This window comes from Micromesistius poutassou (assembly GCF_964030765.1).
Source record: "Micromesistius poutassou genome assembly, chromosome: 21".
Classification (NCBI taxonomy): domain Eukaryota; kingdom Metazoa; phylum Chordata; class Actinopteri; order Gadiformes; family Gadidae; genus Micromesistius; species Micromesistius poutassou.
The window spans coordinates 7,613,795-7,631,766 of record NC_140291.1 but is presented as its reverse complement, the minus strand read 5'-3'; the positions used below and the strand labels follow the sequence as shown (position 1 = coordinate 7,631,766).

General features: G+C 46.0%; 1 protein-coding gene across 6 annotated transcripts; it reads right to left on the bottom strand.

Moving 5' to 3' along the window:
* Positions 1-40: 40 nt before the first annotated feature.
* nktr (natural killer cell triggering receptor) lies at positions 41-17,950 on the bottom strand. 6 transcript variants are annotated; one of them, XM_084485620.1, is made up of 17 exons: positions 17,792-17,950; positions 14,723-14,801; positions 13,647-13,721; positions 10,823-10,930; positions 10,684-10,728; positions 9,743-9,830; positions 8,868-8,897; positions 8,452-8,597; positions 7,403-7,604; positions 6,534-6,710; positions 6,336-6,423; positions 5,979-6,127; positions 3,140-5,749; positions 2,747-2,884; positions 2,401-2,454; positions 1,938-2,036; positions 41-639 (listed from the first exon to the last, which is right to left on the bottom strand). In XM_084485620.1, the coding sequence occupies exons 2-17, from the start codon at positions 14,778-14,780 to the stop codon at positions 570-572; spliced, it is 4,137 nt and encodes a 1,378-aa protein (XP_084341746.1). In that variant the 5' UTR covers positions 14,781-14,801; positions 17,792-17,950; the 3' UTR covers positions 41-569. The 6 variants fall into 6 exon arrangements, with proteins under 6 accessions (XP_084341746.1, XP_084341747.1, XP_084341749.1 ...); XM_084485621.1 differs by having other exon boundaries at positions 2,747-2,881; XM_084485623.1 differs by having other exon boundaries at positions 2,801-2,881.
* Positions 17,951-17,972: the final 22 nt, after the last annotated feature.

Here is a 17,972-nt window from a genome sequence, read left to right as displayed (position 1 = left end):
TCAAGCTATGCATTTCTACTACAAACATCACAGAAAAGCATTTCAGGTTTGGACTATTTATTTGGTCTCCACATTCCAAATCACGTTCAAATTAGAGTCATCCTATTTAACACAGCAGTCTACATTCATAAACCAGACGAACAATAAAAAGGTCCTACAAACTGATCGTAGGTTTGCAGTTGTAAGAAAAAAATTGAAATCAGTTAAAATGTATTTAGAGAAAGCAACGCAATAATTTACCCTAGGAAGGCTAAGGCGTTTCTCCTCAACCCTGTTCACCATGGTGTGGTAGTGGTAAAAGTAAAAAAATAATAATAATTATATATAGCATTCAAAAATATTTACAAACATTTACAGTGAGGGACTTTCCTTTTACTAGTGGGGAAGGTAGTAAAAACAAGAAGACATTAAAGGAAGGACAGTAGCAGTAGTTCACACTCTAGCTTGTCAAACTGGCTCCGAAAATAATATTCTGGAAGAAACAGATTGTGGAGCATTCCCTGACGGGTGGCAGAGCTGGTCCACGTGGTCTCCTGACGTCCAGAGAGGAGGGTGTCTGGGGCTGGGCCTCAGCTATACCGGCTGCCCCTGCTGGGGGTCCTGTGTCTGGAGGAGCTACGGCTGGACCAGGGAGAGGACCTGGAGGCACAACACGGGGTTACACTCACACCTCACCACAATGAGGGAGTACACAGACAGACGGAGTGACTAATGGAAGTCTAGCCCACAGTGGCTCAAAACCCACCATCCCACGACACAATCAATCGTAGACTATCTTTTCAACCATGAAGTCCTTTTTTTAACTTCTGCACATTCATACGCAAAGCAAACTGAAGTCAACTCAACCAGCCTGGCTGCTTCAGTGGACTTCAGTTTGCTTTGAGTATGAATTAGTAACCCCGTGACCCTTCACCAGAGGGGTATTCCATCAAAGTCTCTAACGAAAGCGGCGCTTAGTTGATTAAGCCCAGTTAGAACTAGCGCCAACTTCCACTTGAGGCTTAAGCCGTTCCATCAACGCAGTTCAGCCGCGCCTTGCTCAGGTTAGTTCAAGCCAGGCTAACGTTATCATGGTTTACGCACGTTCACGAGATATGTAACCAGCCCAGAACCGCGAATGTTGAATCATGGATCAAATGTGAGCAGGATCTTTTCCAGCGGCAAACAGAAGCTGCTTGTGGAGGTATGAAGAGTACAAGCATATAATAACTCAAAAAGTGAACACCTTAACCATTAATAAAAACAGGGAGGCCGTCTGGAAAAAAAATTGCCGTTCTCTTGGATGCATAAGTAGTATTAAGCGTAACATATTTTAATTGAATATTGACCATGGAGTTATAATCGGGGAGATAGTCTGGAGTTAACGTGTCGGACTTGCACCCGGTCGTCCGGGGTTCAATCCCCACGCAATTAGTAATATAGGAATTACTATAAGCATTACTGGAGAAATCATAAAACTTTTCATGCCATTTATTTTCCATTTCTTTGAATATTCTAAATTAGGGAATTAATAAAATTAATAAAGGGAATTACAAAGTTAAGCCAACACCAAGAATACTATGAAATACTCTGGACGCAAACTTGGGTCGCACAATTGTTGCCGACAGATGGATTTCTCTGAAACACCGCTCAAGTTAGCCTGACAGTTAACCTGCTACCAGGTTAGTTTGGTCGGATAAGTTACCATGGTTACTTAGCGGAGATTCCCTTAAGTCACGTTAATGGAACGCAACTCTAGCTGAAAGAAGCCCGGCTGAGCGAAATAAGCCCGGCTTTGCGCTTAGCCTGGTTGATGGAATACCCCTCTGGCCCTGATTCTAATTGCGTTGACTGTTGAGTGTGATTGAGTTCCATGCATCAACATCCTAGCCCCTCTTCCTAGTCCCAGGCCCTGGTCTCCGTGGGCCGTCCCCTGGTGACGGGCGGAGGGGTCTTACCGCGAGCGCTGCTCCGAGCTGCGGTTGCTGTGGCTCCTCCGGCGGCCCCTGCACCTCCTGCTGGCGCTCCTGGAGGAGGCGCTGTCGTCAGAGTCCGACCTGCGTCCCCCACGCCCACCGTTAGTTTGGGTGGAATAATACGACTGCAGTACGTTGGTTTGGATCATTCTCCCCATGCGCCTAGTATTCATATTTCTTGTGTTCTAATTGTAAAGAATGTGTCTTTATGCTCACTGGCCAGGACTATTCGGGGATCATTGATGCATTAACGAGTAGCTAATTAGTGTTTCCCTGCTGTTCAAAGTATAATTACTATTATAATCAGAACCATTGTAGGCTGCTTCGGTGACACAGCGTTAACTAGATGGAGAGATGTCCATGTTGTGATGGTGCTACCAGTTCATCAGAACGATAGAGTAAGGCGCTCCTCTGCGTCAAGGCCTGAAGGAGTTCAATAGTTCACCTGGACCTCCTGGTGTAGGACCGACTCCTTGAGTGGCTCCTGCTGTAGGTCCGTCTGTGGGGAACACAACCACTGTTAGATGCTACTGAAGCCAATAAAACATCTGTTATCATGTGAGAAGGGGCAGGCCCAGACCCTGCATATGAAGGTATTATCGTAGCAAAAGTCTTTAGTACATTTAACTGCAGATTTTGTCGTAAATATTTTTTCTAGCACCTATTTTCTGTTTACAATGCTAGAAAAAATATTTACGACTTCAAATTTACTGTTAGACATTTTTAGTGTACGCATGCAAAATCTGCAGTTACATGTGCTACAGACTTTTGCTACAATAATACCTTCATACCTGCAGGGCAGCGGTGAGGACCTGAGCAGAGCTGCAAGTCCCTGGCCAGGATACCTGTGACTGCGGTAGCTCCGGTACGTGCTGCTGCGGCTGCGTAAGCGCCTCCGGCCGCCTCTCCTCTGACTCCTACTGCGACTGCTGTGAAGACAAGGCAATCAAAACAGGGGGTCACCTGAAATCCCTGCAGGTAACAAAGGCTTAGGTTCAAGATGAAAGTCTGGAAGTTTAACATATCAACAAAGTACCTTCTTCTCAACAAAACACACTACAGACCTCCATCAGGAGGATATTTTGTTTCAATGAAAATTTAATTGAGCTCCAACATGAAAAAACCTAATCCCTCCCCCAGGCCCGTGTGGACCACTTTGGATTCCAGGATGAGACATGTCATACCTGGAGCTGGAGCTGGAGCGGCGAGATGTACTTCTAGACCTGCTGTAGGAAAGGGAGTGGCTTCTGGAGCGAGACCGGTGGCTGGACATGGAGCCGGACTTCCTGGGTGTGTGGGACTCCTCCCTGGACCCAGCCTGGGAGTCCTCCTCACTGGAGCTGTCCTGGTTCCGGGGCCTCTGGTTGAGCCGGGCCGTCTTCCGCACCTCGTCGAAGAGGGACCCTGGTCGAACCCGGCTCTTGCTCTTGATCTCCATCTTGACCCCCTGGGACCGGGGCGGGTGCTCCGCTGGGCGGCTGCTCTTAGAGGAGACCGCCAGAAGACTGGCCATCTCTGACGCCGTCGTTCCTTTCAAGGGCTTCCATTTCAGGTCCAGGAGAGTTCCCACTGCTGCGCCGACGGCAAAGAGTGCCGGGGGTGGAACTTGGTTATGAAGCGTGTAGTTCTGGGTGGTCATACTCAATGAGTTGGTAATAGTTCTGAGGGTTGAATCAGGAGTTATGTTTAACAGAGGCTCTACTATGGACTCAGTGTCATGCTCCGGGGTACAGATGTCCATATCATCCACTGACAAAGTCTGAGCCTGGGCGTTACTGTTGGAGGATGGATGATCAAACAGTTTTTCTTTGGGGTGATTCTCATAGACAGAGCCTCTAGGTCTGAGATGCCCCTGTTCTTCTCTACGGTAGGAGGGAGTTTGCGTCAAACCATTGTTACCAGAAGCAGGGGTATTGTGGTCTTTGTTACGTACATGGTCAGTTGTTTTAGTGCTTGCGGCTCCAGATATATTTTGCTTCTCTGCCCGTTTCTCTTTCTGGTTTTCGACCTCATCATCCTCTTCTCCAAACTCTAAAGGTGGCTGCCAGTGAAAGGTCTCCTTCAACTTGTGGCGTTTCCTTTTGGATCTCTTTGCCTTGTCCTTGGGGTGTCCAGAGCCAGATTTGGTCTCTCCTCTCCTTTTGCGTTTATGTTTGCGTTTGGACTTCTTGCTCCTATGCTTCTCTGGTTGGGTGACCTTCTTTGGGTTCCTGAGTAGAGCCTTGGAGCCAGCCTCTCGCTCCGACTCTGAGCTGGCCTCCCCTTCCTCCTTCTCAGAGGCTGAAGTCTTGGCTAGAAGGTGTTCAGAATCGCTTTCTGAATCCCACCCAGCCAGGACAGACAGCTTTCTCTGAAGGGCTTCACTGGCTCCTGGGTTGGGCTTCTGAGATACACCAGTACCGTTTGCTTGGCCCTCTTTGTCTCCATCGCTGTCCCATTCAGAAGCGCTGTTCGGGTTGGACATTGAATTGGTACGCTTTACCTGGTGATCTTCAGAATGGTTCCCCTCCCCCTTTATAGATGATCCTCTTTTATTTGCACCATTGACATTGGGGCTGTTCTCACCGCCCGTCATGGCACCTGAATTAGGACTTTGATGGCAAGAAAGAGAAATGTACTTTTCTAAATTCTTGATTCTCTTCAGAGAACTGTAATATTTCTTCCACTCTTTTTCCAACGACATCTTCCTGGCTTTACCCTTCTTGCGTGAGTCGTGGTCGGAGTCTGATCCGCTACACAGTGCATATCTACTGGCGTGTTTATGGGGAAACCTAGACCTCGACCTAGAGCTACCCCCACTCCTGGAGCGACTGAATGAGCGGCTGTACGACCGACCCCTGGAGGAGCCACTGGAGGAGCCGCTGGGGGAGCGCTGTGTTGGGGGTCGGCGGGCCTTGGGACTGTACCCACTCTGTGAGTCCCCTCGGGCAATCTTTGGGGTAGCTACTGTTTGGACCAGAACATTCCCAACAACAGGCTCCTGACCAGAGGGGAACGGGGGAGTGGAGCCTGGATTTGCTTTAATTTCCTGAATATTGACATAAGACGGCTTCCAGGGCTTTTGACCTGGCTTCCAGCGAGAGGGAGGAGGACTGTCACTAAGTGGGATTACCGGGACAGTTTCAGGAACTGGAACTGTAGGAACTCCCGCCACAGGTGGGACTTTGGGCTCTGGAATCTTTGCTTGCACTTGAGTCAATTTCTGTGTCCTCAACTTGCTCTCGTTTCTTTTTCTGGGAGATTTAGAGGAATTCCTCCTTCTGGAGCATGACAAAGACCTGGATCTGTAGCTAGATCTTGTTATTGTCCTGGATCTAGAACGAGAGTGGGAATAGGACTTAGATCTTGATCTGGAAGGTGACCTAGAACGGCTTCTAGATCTTGATAAACTTGAGTAGGACCTTGACCTTTTCTGAGATCTGGAACGGCTGGATGTGTAGGACCGGGAGTAGGAGCGCAACTTTCTGGAGGAAGGAGGCAATGACCTCTTACTGGACAGTGTGCGTCCAGGGCAGGGAGCTGAGAGAGGTCCTCTCAGCTGGGACTGTCTGGCTGAGGACCGAGACCCCTCACTCCCTGAGTGGAGCGGCTCCGGAGGCTTACTCTTGGAGCTCTTCTTTTTGGCATGCTTTCGTTTCTTGCTTTTCTTCTTGCGCTTGGACTTTTTCTTCTCCTTTTTGGCTGGGAGGTGTAGGCTGGACCGGTTGGACGCCTGGCCAGGGGAGCAGTCCTGGGAACGGGACCATGCAGAGTCACTCCTGTCGCCCCATCTGGTTGAAGAATGGTCATTCAGCCTGTTCAGTCAAAGAGGAATTAAGGAGTTTCTCAGAGTAGGATGGGCATCATCACCGCGTATTGTTGAATTGAGTCACATAAATTACATCAAAACTAAATAAGTTATGTTCCAACTATACACTTGCACTGAGCAACTCTGTTTACTTCTTTAGCTACTCTGAACAAATGTCAAGTTGATTCATGCTTTAGGTTTTTGTACGCTGTGTAAAGGCTGTGATGTGGTCCTACCGGTCCCCTCGGCTCCACCTCTCGGCGCTGGGGGGGTGGTACACTTGGCTCCTCTTCATCTCCTCCTTCCAGTGGGGCGGGGTCTCGCTGCTGCCTGGCTCCTCCGCCGAGGCCGAGCGAGACTTGGACTGCGTGGGAGTGTGGTATCTCTGAAAGAATCAATCATTACCATTTAAAAAGCTTTCCACAATATCAGTAAATCAGTTAGTCAGTTAAAGTCAGTTAATTATCCTGCACATTTTGATATGATCTTACATCGATCGAATAAATCATTTTTTTTCTACAACTCTTCTACACCAGTTTCTCTGACGTATCTGCTGGTGAAACCAGAACATCCACTGTGGACAGGTATCCTACCATCGTCCCTCTTCCCTTGATCTTGCGCCCAGACTTGGTGACCGTGGGCTTCAGGTCACATGGCACGGACGACTCCTCATGCTCCGTTCTACAGAGAGACTTGAGCATGTTACACTCTGCTTAAAATGTTATCGGCCATTTCAAATCCATAAAAGCGAAAGTGGACTTGGTTCCGTCGTGTCTATAGAACCGACTGACCTCAGATCTGGCTTCCCCTCCTGCAACGCCACGTCCCGCCTCAGCAGGAAGCGGTTCTCTGGGACGGGGGGAATCTCCTCCAGCCTCACCACAGCTTTGCCCCTCTTCCCAACATGCTCCTTCCATCCCTCCTTGTCTTCATCGTACCCTCCCTCCTCCAGGTCCCCCTCCACGGGACTGTGTGGATACCAACGACAAGGCTGTGAACAACTCATCACTTAACTAGAAAACCATGGTTGTGCTTCACTGTGGACTGCTCATGAATGCAGAGGCTAGTCTAGGGGTTAGGGAATTTTCAGGCATCCATGAGCCAGATGCCAAGGCCCTACCTGCTCATTAATTCCATGTTTCCTTTCCAACTCTACTGTATTTTGCTTTGGAGAAAAGCGTGTGCTTTAAAAAGGTGCTGTAGGTTAAATGTGAGAGTTGAGAGCATAAAAAAGTGGGAGAGAGTATGTTTTTGACCCTGACAACCAAAACCACGTCCCCTCCTTCTCTGCTCCCTCCCCTGATGCATTTCACACAAACCTGTGATTGGCCAGAAAGATGGATTCCCCAAACCAACCCTGATGTGATGGCGGGAGCGGACTAAAATATACATTGTTCGACCCCTCAGACAGAGATTGTCACTGCGCATTTCATTTACTGATGAGGGTGCCGTTTCTTAAATATGAGCTCTGGATTCTTACCTACAGCAGCTTCAACACAATGGACAATTTCTCATGAATATGATAAATAGAGGTTGGTAGGAAGTTTCCCTCCAGATGGATACGTAAAGTCATGAACTAACAGTGAGGTTTCCCCAGATCGGAGAGGGCGGGGTCACAGTATATGGGCTACGTAAGTTCATGAACTAATAGTGAGGTTACCCCTGATCGGAGAGGATGGGGTCACAGTATCTGGGCCTCTTCTCCGAGCGCTTGCTTGAGTCGTGTCTACTGCGCTTGCAGCGGGTGCGTGTGCCAGCCTCCCCGTGGGAGTCCGGGCCAGAGGAGGACCCCTGGGGGGACCCCTGTGGGCTCTGAGACAGGTCCGCACACTCGGAGGCCCGCTTTCTCTTGCCCTCGAGAACTGGAGAAATAAAGGTGGTGTTAGATGGTGGAAAGACCTAGAATAGATGTCCATTAATCCAGCCAAAAACCCTAAAAATAGCAAACACTTTTAATGAAAGAAGGATTAATAATATCTACACACCTAATATAAAAAAATGCTTTATTCTCCTTACAAAAGAACAACATGTAAGACTCCTTGACAGCGGAGACTAGTTTGAATGTGGCTAGCCTTAAGCGACCACCACAGAGCAGCTTTTGTTGTGGCTGGTAGATGCTGGACTGTGGGTGTGAAGGTATGTGCTGCCAACCCAACTGTACCCAGACCAGCGATCACCTGTTAACCAGAGGATCCAGTTACAGGTCAGCTCTAATGCTGGGACCGCATCAAAATGCCATCCACTTAAGAGTATGTGCACAACACTACATGACCCAGTTACATTGATAGGCACCAGAGTTCTTTGGCCTGCTGGGTACAGCCATTCAAAACACAATCATTACATTGTTGCAGGATTTCTTTCAGTTTTCTAAAGGATAGTACAGGATATATTATTGTAAAACAATACCACTGGAATCCAATTTGATTGATCTATTTACAAAAACATGTCATGCCCAATAGTATTGCACCATATTTTACACTACTGCCGATGCTGTTTATGTTTATTCCTTAAATATAATAAACACCTTGTAAATGTTCCGCATAATCATTGGCGGCTAACTGGAAGGTGAACTAAACGCAGTAACAATCTAATTACACATCGCCAATTTGAAAAGACTATGAAAGCAAATGCAGCCAACGAAGGCAATGATTCCTGTGTCGTCGTAGCGCTTGACATTCAGGCAGTGAAGACAACGTTGCGAGCACTCACCGTCGTTGGCGGACTTGGTGATGAGCTGCCCACAGTCCACCACTCTGACGTCAGCGTAGGGCCGGCTGGCCGAGTCCGTCTTCAGACCCTCCACCTTCTTGATCACCTCGAAGCCCGAGATGACCAGCCCAAACACCACGTGCACCCTGGGAGAAGAAAGGGTTGGATCCTGATCCACCTGTTACCAGCACCACCTGCTGTATCCATACAGGCACTGACTAAGCTAAAGGACTACACAGTAGGATGAAATAGTACCAGCCTGGTATATGGAGGACGAGGAGGGGATATGGTGTTAGGACTTAATAAGCATGAGCACTTGAGACTACACAAAAGGACTAGAATGCATTACACAATATTTCCTGGTGATTCAGTTTGTTCAATAATCACCAATCAATAGGTTTGTCGGTTGGGCTTACCCATCGAGGTGGGGCGCCATCTTGGTAGTACTGTGTGAAGAGTATCCAGACATTAACCAAGAGGGGCCAACAAGGGGATGGTCATAAAACAAGGGGGTGGGGGGACAGGGACAGGGACACAATTAGTACAAATCAAGTTCCCCTTGGGAATATCCACACAATACATGACTTAATCAACATGGATGTAAGAAAAATATGCTTCTTATGAGCTCCATTAACTACCAGTATGGTGAATAACCACTGATCTCGACTGAACACTGGGTGACACGCATAGAAATGCTCTCAATCACATTGAATGATTGATTTGTTTCTTGCTGTTGTTACAAAAAGTTAATTGTACACTACACAACTTTTCCCAATACATAGTGAATAAATCAAGTGAGACAGAGAGAGACAGAGACAGAGACAGAGAGAGAGAGAGAGAGAGAGAGAGAGAGACAGACAAAGAGTCAAAGAGAGGGATACAGTGACAGACAGAGAGAGACAGAGAGAGACCACAGCCTTGGAGAGACACATTACCTTGGAAGGGCAGGATGTTAGAGTTTCTGCAAATGTTACAGAAAACGTGTAGAGAGAAAATGTAACACATTTGTAGGTGAGTGTCGATGTTTCTCTGTATTCTATGAATTCTAACTAACAGAGGGTCGAAGGCATGGTTATGCTTATTGGGACTTGACATGGCATGACACATTTGACCTGATGAATCAAAACTACGAGGATCAAGTCAACAAAACCCCAAAACTCCTAACTCTCAACTGCCATGTGTGATAGTCCAATAAAAAGATGTCCACAAAGTGTGCAGTGGGAGGTCTAGATGAGGTCAGACAGGAGAAGGAACAGCTGCTTACGCGGTCTGAGTTGGGGCCGGTACTCACATGAAGAACTGGGAACCGTTGGTGTCCTTGCCGCGGTTGGCCATGGACAGCAAGAAGGCCTTGTCGTGTTTGAGAAGGAGGTTCTCGTCTGAGAGAAGGGAAGGAGGAGAAACAGAGGGAAGAAGGTCTCACAAACGGGCCCAGACTAGTACCTGGAGGACTAAAGGCTGATGTAGAATAAGTAATGTGGAGTGGAAGATCTCATCCGACATGGTGGTTAAAAGGAGCTTACCTCTCTCGGTGGCCTGTTAAGATTTCAAAATAACCTTTGAAATTGTCCATAGAAGGCATTACTTATCAAACATACCTGATGTAAGAAAAGGCCTAAAAGGATGTATTCCAGTTGAATAAGAAAGATTGTGGACATTGTGACTCAAAAAGCTGATAGTTCTAAAGCATTTTTGAATTGTAATGGGATCTTTAAATCTTTAAATAAAATATAGATTGCCAAGGGTTTAAAAGACCCTCTGTGTGTATATATATGAACATTACAACGGCCAGCAGGAGGATGCATGGTTTTACATCATACATTTTACATTTGGACTGAAACATCAAGGTTTGGAAGGAGCTGGTGAACTTGGGCGGGGCATATGTGGGTGGTGTTACTGAGCGTGGTGTCTTACCTTCTCATTTTGCAAAAGACCACTCTATAAATAAAAGAATATGTTGAAAATTTTAGGCAGGAAAGATCGTAGCTTTCAATGAAGAGAGAATGCCTAGCCTCCATGCTGATTTGCAAAGAGCTCACTACTTTCACCACACAAAGTCCAAACCCGACCGCAGAGGTCAGAGTTCAAAAGGTAGGGTGAAAAGAATACATACAAACACATAAACTCCAAGGAGACCGGGTCTACCTCTAACATGCACATTCAAACAGAGCCACTATTGAGGACACAGCAACCTAATAAGCATTGAGACACAATAAACCACTTCCTGCTCACCTTCAAAGTAGCCCCCGTATATCGACTCCCCCCCTCTTCCATTGCCTACAGACAGAAACAGAAACACTTGTATGATGAGGATTCATTACGGAACCTCTTCCACCTCCTGTGTGGTGCAATGACAAATGTCTGGGTTCACCTTCAGTGAAGTCTCCTCCCTGGACCATGAAGTTCTTCACCACCCTGTGGAAAGTGGAGCCTTTGTAGCACAACTCTTTCCCTGTGGTTTTGCCAGTTCCTTTTTCCCCTGCAAACAAAGGAAACATGACAGAGCGTTAATTGTGTTTTATACAGAAAGAACTGGTCTGAGCCTTTTTAAAAAGGTGCCGTTGCGATTTACCAGACGCCTGGAGCAGTTGGGTGCACTAAATAAAGAGTTTATGAGCCTGCCCTGTTTAACCCCCCCCCCCTCTGAGGTGAATCCAGCACATGGATTCACATGGGGGGGGGCGGGGAGAGTGCTGACAAACCTGATAACCTTGTACAGCCATTTCCTTGTTAAAGGGACACTTCACCCATTTGCATTAAGCTTTGTATCATTACAAGCTCAGCCATATTTTTGAATGGTCGTGCACAGTGGCGCCAACTTCAGGTCAACATTGGGGGGGTCATAAATATTTAGTTCAAATGTGTTCCACCGAAAAGTAGGCTATATCACTTCTCCAAAGTCCTGCTTTCAGAATTTGAGGCTCAGAACAGTAGTTCATGAATTATTTACATATTACTTATCTGTAATTTATTAGATTTTTTCCAAATTTTGGTTGCAATGATGTATAATTTAACCATTCCATCAATTGACGAATGCGTTTTACAAGTGCGTTACGAGTGGCGGCGTGCACTTATTTTCCATAAACATGCCTGAATAAATGGGAGTAGGCCTAGCTTAATTACATTTCAGTCACTAATTTAGAAATATAGAAATCATGGAAGTAACTCGCCAGGCTCTCATAGTACGCAAGAACTGACTTCACACTGCTCACTTGCATCGTCCAGCGGGTGGGGAAAAGCCGGCATTGCCTCTTGTATGTCCTTGACGCGCAGTTGTAAGCCCGACCTGCTCCCTGACATATTCGACCTGTCAATCTCTGCCAACCATTGGTATGTCAGGAATGTTGTCAGGAATGTTGCCAGCGATGCTTTAGAACGATTGCTGGGGAGAGAGGGGGGCAGGGAGGTGGCGGGGTGCTATCGCAGTGCAGCACAGCGTTCTATCGCGCAGTGCAGCGTTATATCTCGCTTGCAGACAGACAACGATAACGTGCCGGAGGGTACGTATTGAGGGTTTTTTTTGCACCCCCAACCTTATCTTTGGGGGTGCAAGAAACCTTGTCCCCCCCCCAGAGATGGCGCCAATGGTCGTGCATCATTCCCTCATTTTCCCCTGAGAGGGGAGAGCTCCGTATCTACCCCTAACACTTCCTGCTTTAAATGACGCAGGGAACATAGGACCCGGGGAACATAGAGATGACCCTCTTTTTGCTACCTGTCTGTGTGCAGGCTTTGCGCACCGTCAAGGGAAAGTGGTTGAAAAAAGTATTTTGACCGCTTATTAAGTTCACTCATTGCTTATAATGGTTTATTCGTTTCCCAGTATCATTTCATTAATTTAGAAGATAGTACTTAACCACTACTACCCTATTCCTAACCATTACTACCCTAACCACTACTACCCTAACCACTACTACCCTAACCCTAACCCTAACTACCCTATTCCTAACCGCTACTAAACCCTGACCCTAACTCCTAACCCTGAAAGGGACATAATTTACTAAACATCATCGCTGGTGTAAAATGATTTTGATGGTAGCAGTTGGATGTTGATGTCCTACAGGCTGCAGCCAGAGATTATTGATAACCACGGCAGCTACGTAAGCATTGTGATCTCATAGCAGCCCAACACAGTGTAGCCTGCTAATAAATCCATGAAAAATAACAAAGTGCACAATGAACAAAGAGCAACAATGTAGGACGTCCAAGAAGGACGGCAAAGTTTTGTGCAACATTTTCTTCAATAAACAAAGCTTTCGTTGTTGTCCAGAAATACCTCGCGTTTGTTTGTTATTATCCCCCGTGTCGCACGGAAGGGACGATTCTGTCGACCAATCAACGGACGCCGTGTGTAGCTCAAACTTGCTGGGACCCTTTCAGGCGTCTCAGTACCCCAATGGAGTAGTACTGCGAGACGAGAACGACTCGATACGGCTCAGTCCGGGTCACGCCCACTTTTGGCGGTGGAAACACTACCCGTGCCACACCTTTGCAGACTGAACCGACCCGCACCCTCCGGTGGAAATGCACCAATAGTGTTACGAGTAGCGTATGTTTGTGTGCGAGAATGGCAGTGCGTGTGTGTGTGAGTGGCGCCAGCGAGTGAGTGGTCAAGCGAGAGCGAGCGGTAGCGTGTGGGTGTCAGGCTGCTTTCACACCGTTGTGCGGCAACTCGCCGCCTCCATTCATTTCAATTAGGGAAGGGCGGCAGAGGAGGCGGTTACAACCATGACGGTTGGACCAGGAAATTGTTGCCGCCTACGTGAACGCGCACAGATTTCCCTACCGCTCAGCTTTCCCCGTGTTGAAACTTACGGCGGCAGCTGCAGCAGCCGCTTTTAAAAACGCCTGGCCCGTTCACACCTGCGGTGTGAAAGCAGCTTTATGAAGGGCCGTGTCGCGATTCTGCCTTCTCACACAGCGAGACAGGTTTGTGGCTCTGAGTGTCGCGATTTCGGTTTCGATACATATATCGTTACATCCCTAACGACAAGGATTCATTTAATTTCCTTCATATCCAGTTGAGTAAACAGGAACATCATTAAGATTTAGGGGTATTTAAAAGCATCATAAATAAGAATGCTTCATTCTCTCACTGACCCACAACATTTTTATTTATTTTAAGAGTTATTTGACTTATCTAGTGCAGTGGAGGTAAACACTCTAGTATGTGAATTAGACCACAAAGTACTTGCCTGTGCACAGACAGAGGAAGTTTTTACTTGTCTTGGGACAGAGGTCGGAGAACAGTTGGAAAACGATTCGCCCAACTGCAGAAAAGACCACAAGAAAAGACTAAAAATAAAATACATAGATCAACACAAACAAATGAAATCAATACAATCCAAATAGCATTTAAAAGTGCTGAACAGGTGGCCTTCATGGGAACCCACTCAAAGGACACACAGTTCACCCATCCACCCAGACCACACCTTGACTCATGAAGATATACCATCTATTGAAGTGGATCTTTATAGATTAGGTCCAGAACTATACATACTATATATATATATTAGATCTACAGATGGTGGGCTTAAAGTGACATTCATCCTCATTCAAATGAACCATAAAAACAGACATTACTTCACCAGTGGAAAATCAACACTTAGGTGACAGGTGCCATTTTGTTTTCCATATTTTCCCAGAAATAATGATCTGCCATTAGTGATCGACCGATATATGGGGCCGATATTTGCGTTTTTTACATGTATCGGCATCGGCTGATGCACGGCTGCTGCTTTCGCCGATAGTTTTTTCCTGGCATGATTTAAAGACAGACAAGTTCAATAAATGTTCCTTTTTTAAATTGAGACTTGTAACATTTGTTATCATCAGTGTCATTTTTATGATGTAAATTGAGGGAGCAAAAGCAGTATCGGCTTCAAATACCTAGGCTCAAGAAAATCGGCAGCCCGTATCGGCCATCGGCTAAGGCTGATGAAAAAAAATTGGTATCTGCATCGGCCCTTAAAAATCCATATTGGTCGATCCCTACATTATATTCCTTCCTTATAATAACGTTCTGTTCAATCAAGACCAGACACCACTTACATTCTGGTGAAAAGAGACTCAATCTTAACATGAATACACACAAACAAAGAACAAAACAACTGAATCTGGGATACAACTCACAAACTGACTTGCACAAACTGCACAATGAACAAGTAGCCTGCAATCCAAACAGTTACAACAAACCGTTTTCTAGGTATGGGATTATGAATGAACACCAATACACTGTCTTCAACACAATGAAGCCTTCAGGATCTCTTACCAGGTTCCCGGTTGAGCTCCACATCAAAGTAGCACTGAGGCCGGTCTTTTACGCCCATCGTGGTCAAAGTCAGTCCGACCTAAAGAGTATAAAAGCACCAACAAATTAACCAGCTGTCGAGTCAAGTGATAGATGGGGCATCTCCCGTTGAAACTACCCAATGTGAGCAGACCGCCAAACAAGATTATAAGATTGGAGGCAGGGCTTGAGTGAGGGAGGGAGAGAGAGAGAGACATTTAGTGAAGTCAATAGGGAAATGCAACAGTATGCAAAACAATTCAGTGCGACGCCTCCCTGTTTTCACAGCCGGTCTACAGTCTATGTGACAGAGGAGCTAAAGAACAGGTTGTACCGGGGTGGATATCCAACCAGAAAAAGGCTATGCATACAGCTACATGTGGTGAAGGAAAGCGTAAGGCTAGCCTTAGAAGATAATGTGTTACACAGAAACCCAAGCAGGAGTCCAACTATAGGAACAGAATGTTCCACAGGAGGCTGCTAGGACTGAGAACCACTGAGGACCTGCTGATTGGGTTCTAGGTTGTAAAGGTAGAACCCTCAATTAATAACCCTAAACCCTATACTTTGACAGTATCTGCTCAAAAGTATTGACATAAGCACTTTTGTAAATATCACTCAACCCTTACAAACAACAATAGTCTACACGTATATACGACAGCGACGCAGACTTCAACTACACACCACCATGCATCCATTTCAATACCCAGGGATCAGGGACAGGTGGAGCGGTGTGGCATGCAGGTTGTATTAATAACATCGTCATAGCAGGATGCCTGACCCTGGTGAAGGGGTCCTTGTATTGTCGTGCGGATAGGCACCAGGTTAATTATAGCCAACACGTTATCTAATCAGGACTAAACCAGGTTAATTATAGACAACACGTTATCTAGTCAGGACTAGACCAGGTTAATTATAGCCAGAAACTCCTAGTTTGAAGGTCAAATAAGCCGACTTAAAGGAGTAGTTTGGAATTTTGGACATCGGACCTCGTTTCCAAGTGAGCCAGTGTGTTATTTATTATTGGAGACCGTTTAACACGTTTCATTCAGTCCTTCTAGTTGCAGAGATTGCTGGTGCTAGACTAGCGCAAGTCGATGGGTTTCTGCTAGCCTGCCAATAAAAACAGTTTTACCTACTCCACAGTACACCCGAGGCAAATCAATTATAATGCCAGACTATCGATGTAAATGTCTGTGTTGATAAAATAATGTTAGAAATAAAACTATCCTTGCATCGCAATGATCGCATTTCATTTTGAGGGACTACTTTCTCTTGCTGCAAAAACAGCAAGTCGAAACAAAACAAGATATGACAAGCGTGTAACGGCTTCAGACTTGGATGTTGGAGACCGAGTTCTCATCAGAAATGTCCGCTTACGGGGAAAGCACAAAATTTCTGATAAATGGGAAGCAACTGTCCATGTTGTGGTAAGCAGAGCTGGAACACTCCCAGTGTACACAGTGAAGCCCAACTTTTTTTGTTGTGTCTTATTACTAAGGTAAAGGACACACAATATTTACACTCGACACAACTGATGTGCTGCCACCAAATATAAGGCATCATTAGGGAAAGGAACCTTTGCCTATATAGGGGCAGTTCAGTGGAACAAGTGAGATAGGAAAATTTAAGTCATTTCCAGCCTGAACTCTTTTAAAAAGAGAATCAAGGCCTGGTTAATAGAGAGGGTAGCTGAATAGAGCAGGGGGACAGTTCTTGTTTATTGATTTATTTTTTATTTAAGATAAATTCCATTGTGTTGAGGACCACAATGGAAATAAGTCCTGGACTTTATTGTTTTTTTTATCCTCAATTGTATTTGATGTCTTTTCATGTGTGTAAGGCATTTCATTTTGTAAGGCATGTAAGGCATGGACACTTCTGATCCGCTTAGAAGTGGAAGAACAGTTCAATCGGAATAAAAAATTATCATATATACGCCTCAATCGGAATACAATTCTCTGAACGGAATACAATTCTATGCGGAATAGAAGAGGTGGTGTAGTCCGCTATAGTCGACATGTATACATGTATTCCGATTGGTTTGGGGTGGGTGCGGCGGGTAACTTAGAGAGATGGCATCAACAGCTGCAGTAGTTCGCAATTGGTCCGTCTGTACTTTTATGCACCCCGAACTTGACCACTGTCAAGAAAAGTGGCTTTTTTGCCTGATTCACGTCTGTGTATCACTCTGCAAGTAGTCCGGTAACTTATCAACTCCAGCGGATTCGGTTGCTTAGCGACGTCAACGTCTTTGGCGGACTATTTCTCTGCTGATCAACACTACGAATGGTAACAAATAAATTGTAAAAAGACACACCATGTGAAGTTATTTTTTCGTTTCGGCAAGTAGCCATGTAATAATGTAGCCTATAGAACGTCGGCGGTTATTACCTAAAATAAGCCCCTTAAGGGAGAAGCAAGACACCTCGGCTTCGCGTCGGGGTCCGGTTCTTTCAAATTACTTGACAAAAAATGACATCCTGAGAAAAGTGGAATTTGAGGGTGAAACCCCATAGACTCCCATTCATTCTGCACTCGCCCGCGAGCGCCCTCGCATGGACAGAGATGTTACCGCAACCATTTCACAAACCGGAAGTTACCAGAGAGTGCCAGTTCGATATTCTCTGGTCAGACCAACCCCTGAGATGTAGAGACACACGAAGTGATGTTGTGTAACTAACTCACACTCCAACCAAACCCCTGAGGTGTGGAGACCCATGAAGAGATGTGAGGGCTCGACTTGACCTCTTCTGGGTGTTATGTAACAAAGCTAATGACTTAAAGAGTATATCATACATTTCTAATATGCTATAGCCCTATCCATCCTAGACTACAGTAAATACGCAACGTTCTTATTCGAGAGCCCCATCAGTTAGCATGGTAGCTAGCTAGCTAGCCGTAGTGACTACTTCCGTCCTCAACGAGACTTAAGAGCAGAAACGAGCAGCACAAAGCAACCTTATTTAGAAGACATAGTCCAAACTCAAAACATAATCCTAAACATAGCCTAGTAAATTGTTACTGTTCCACGACTTAATCCATACATACCTGTATATAGTAGCAGCCCTTGGGTAGCTGGCGAGCTGTTGGTCTCTGACTGCTGTCCGGAAGCCTACTTCACTTAGTTAGAGAGGATCCTGGTTTGTAGCGTTATCCCGGTCTACCGCAACTTCATTTCCGGTCCTCTATTAAGAGCAAGACGAATCAGATCATGGCAAGACCAATAATG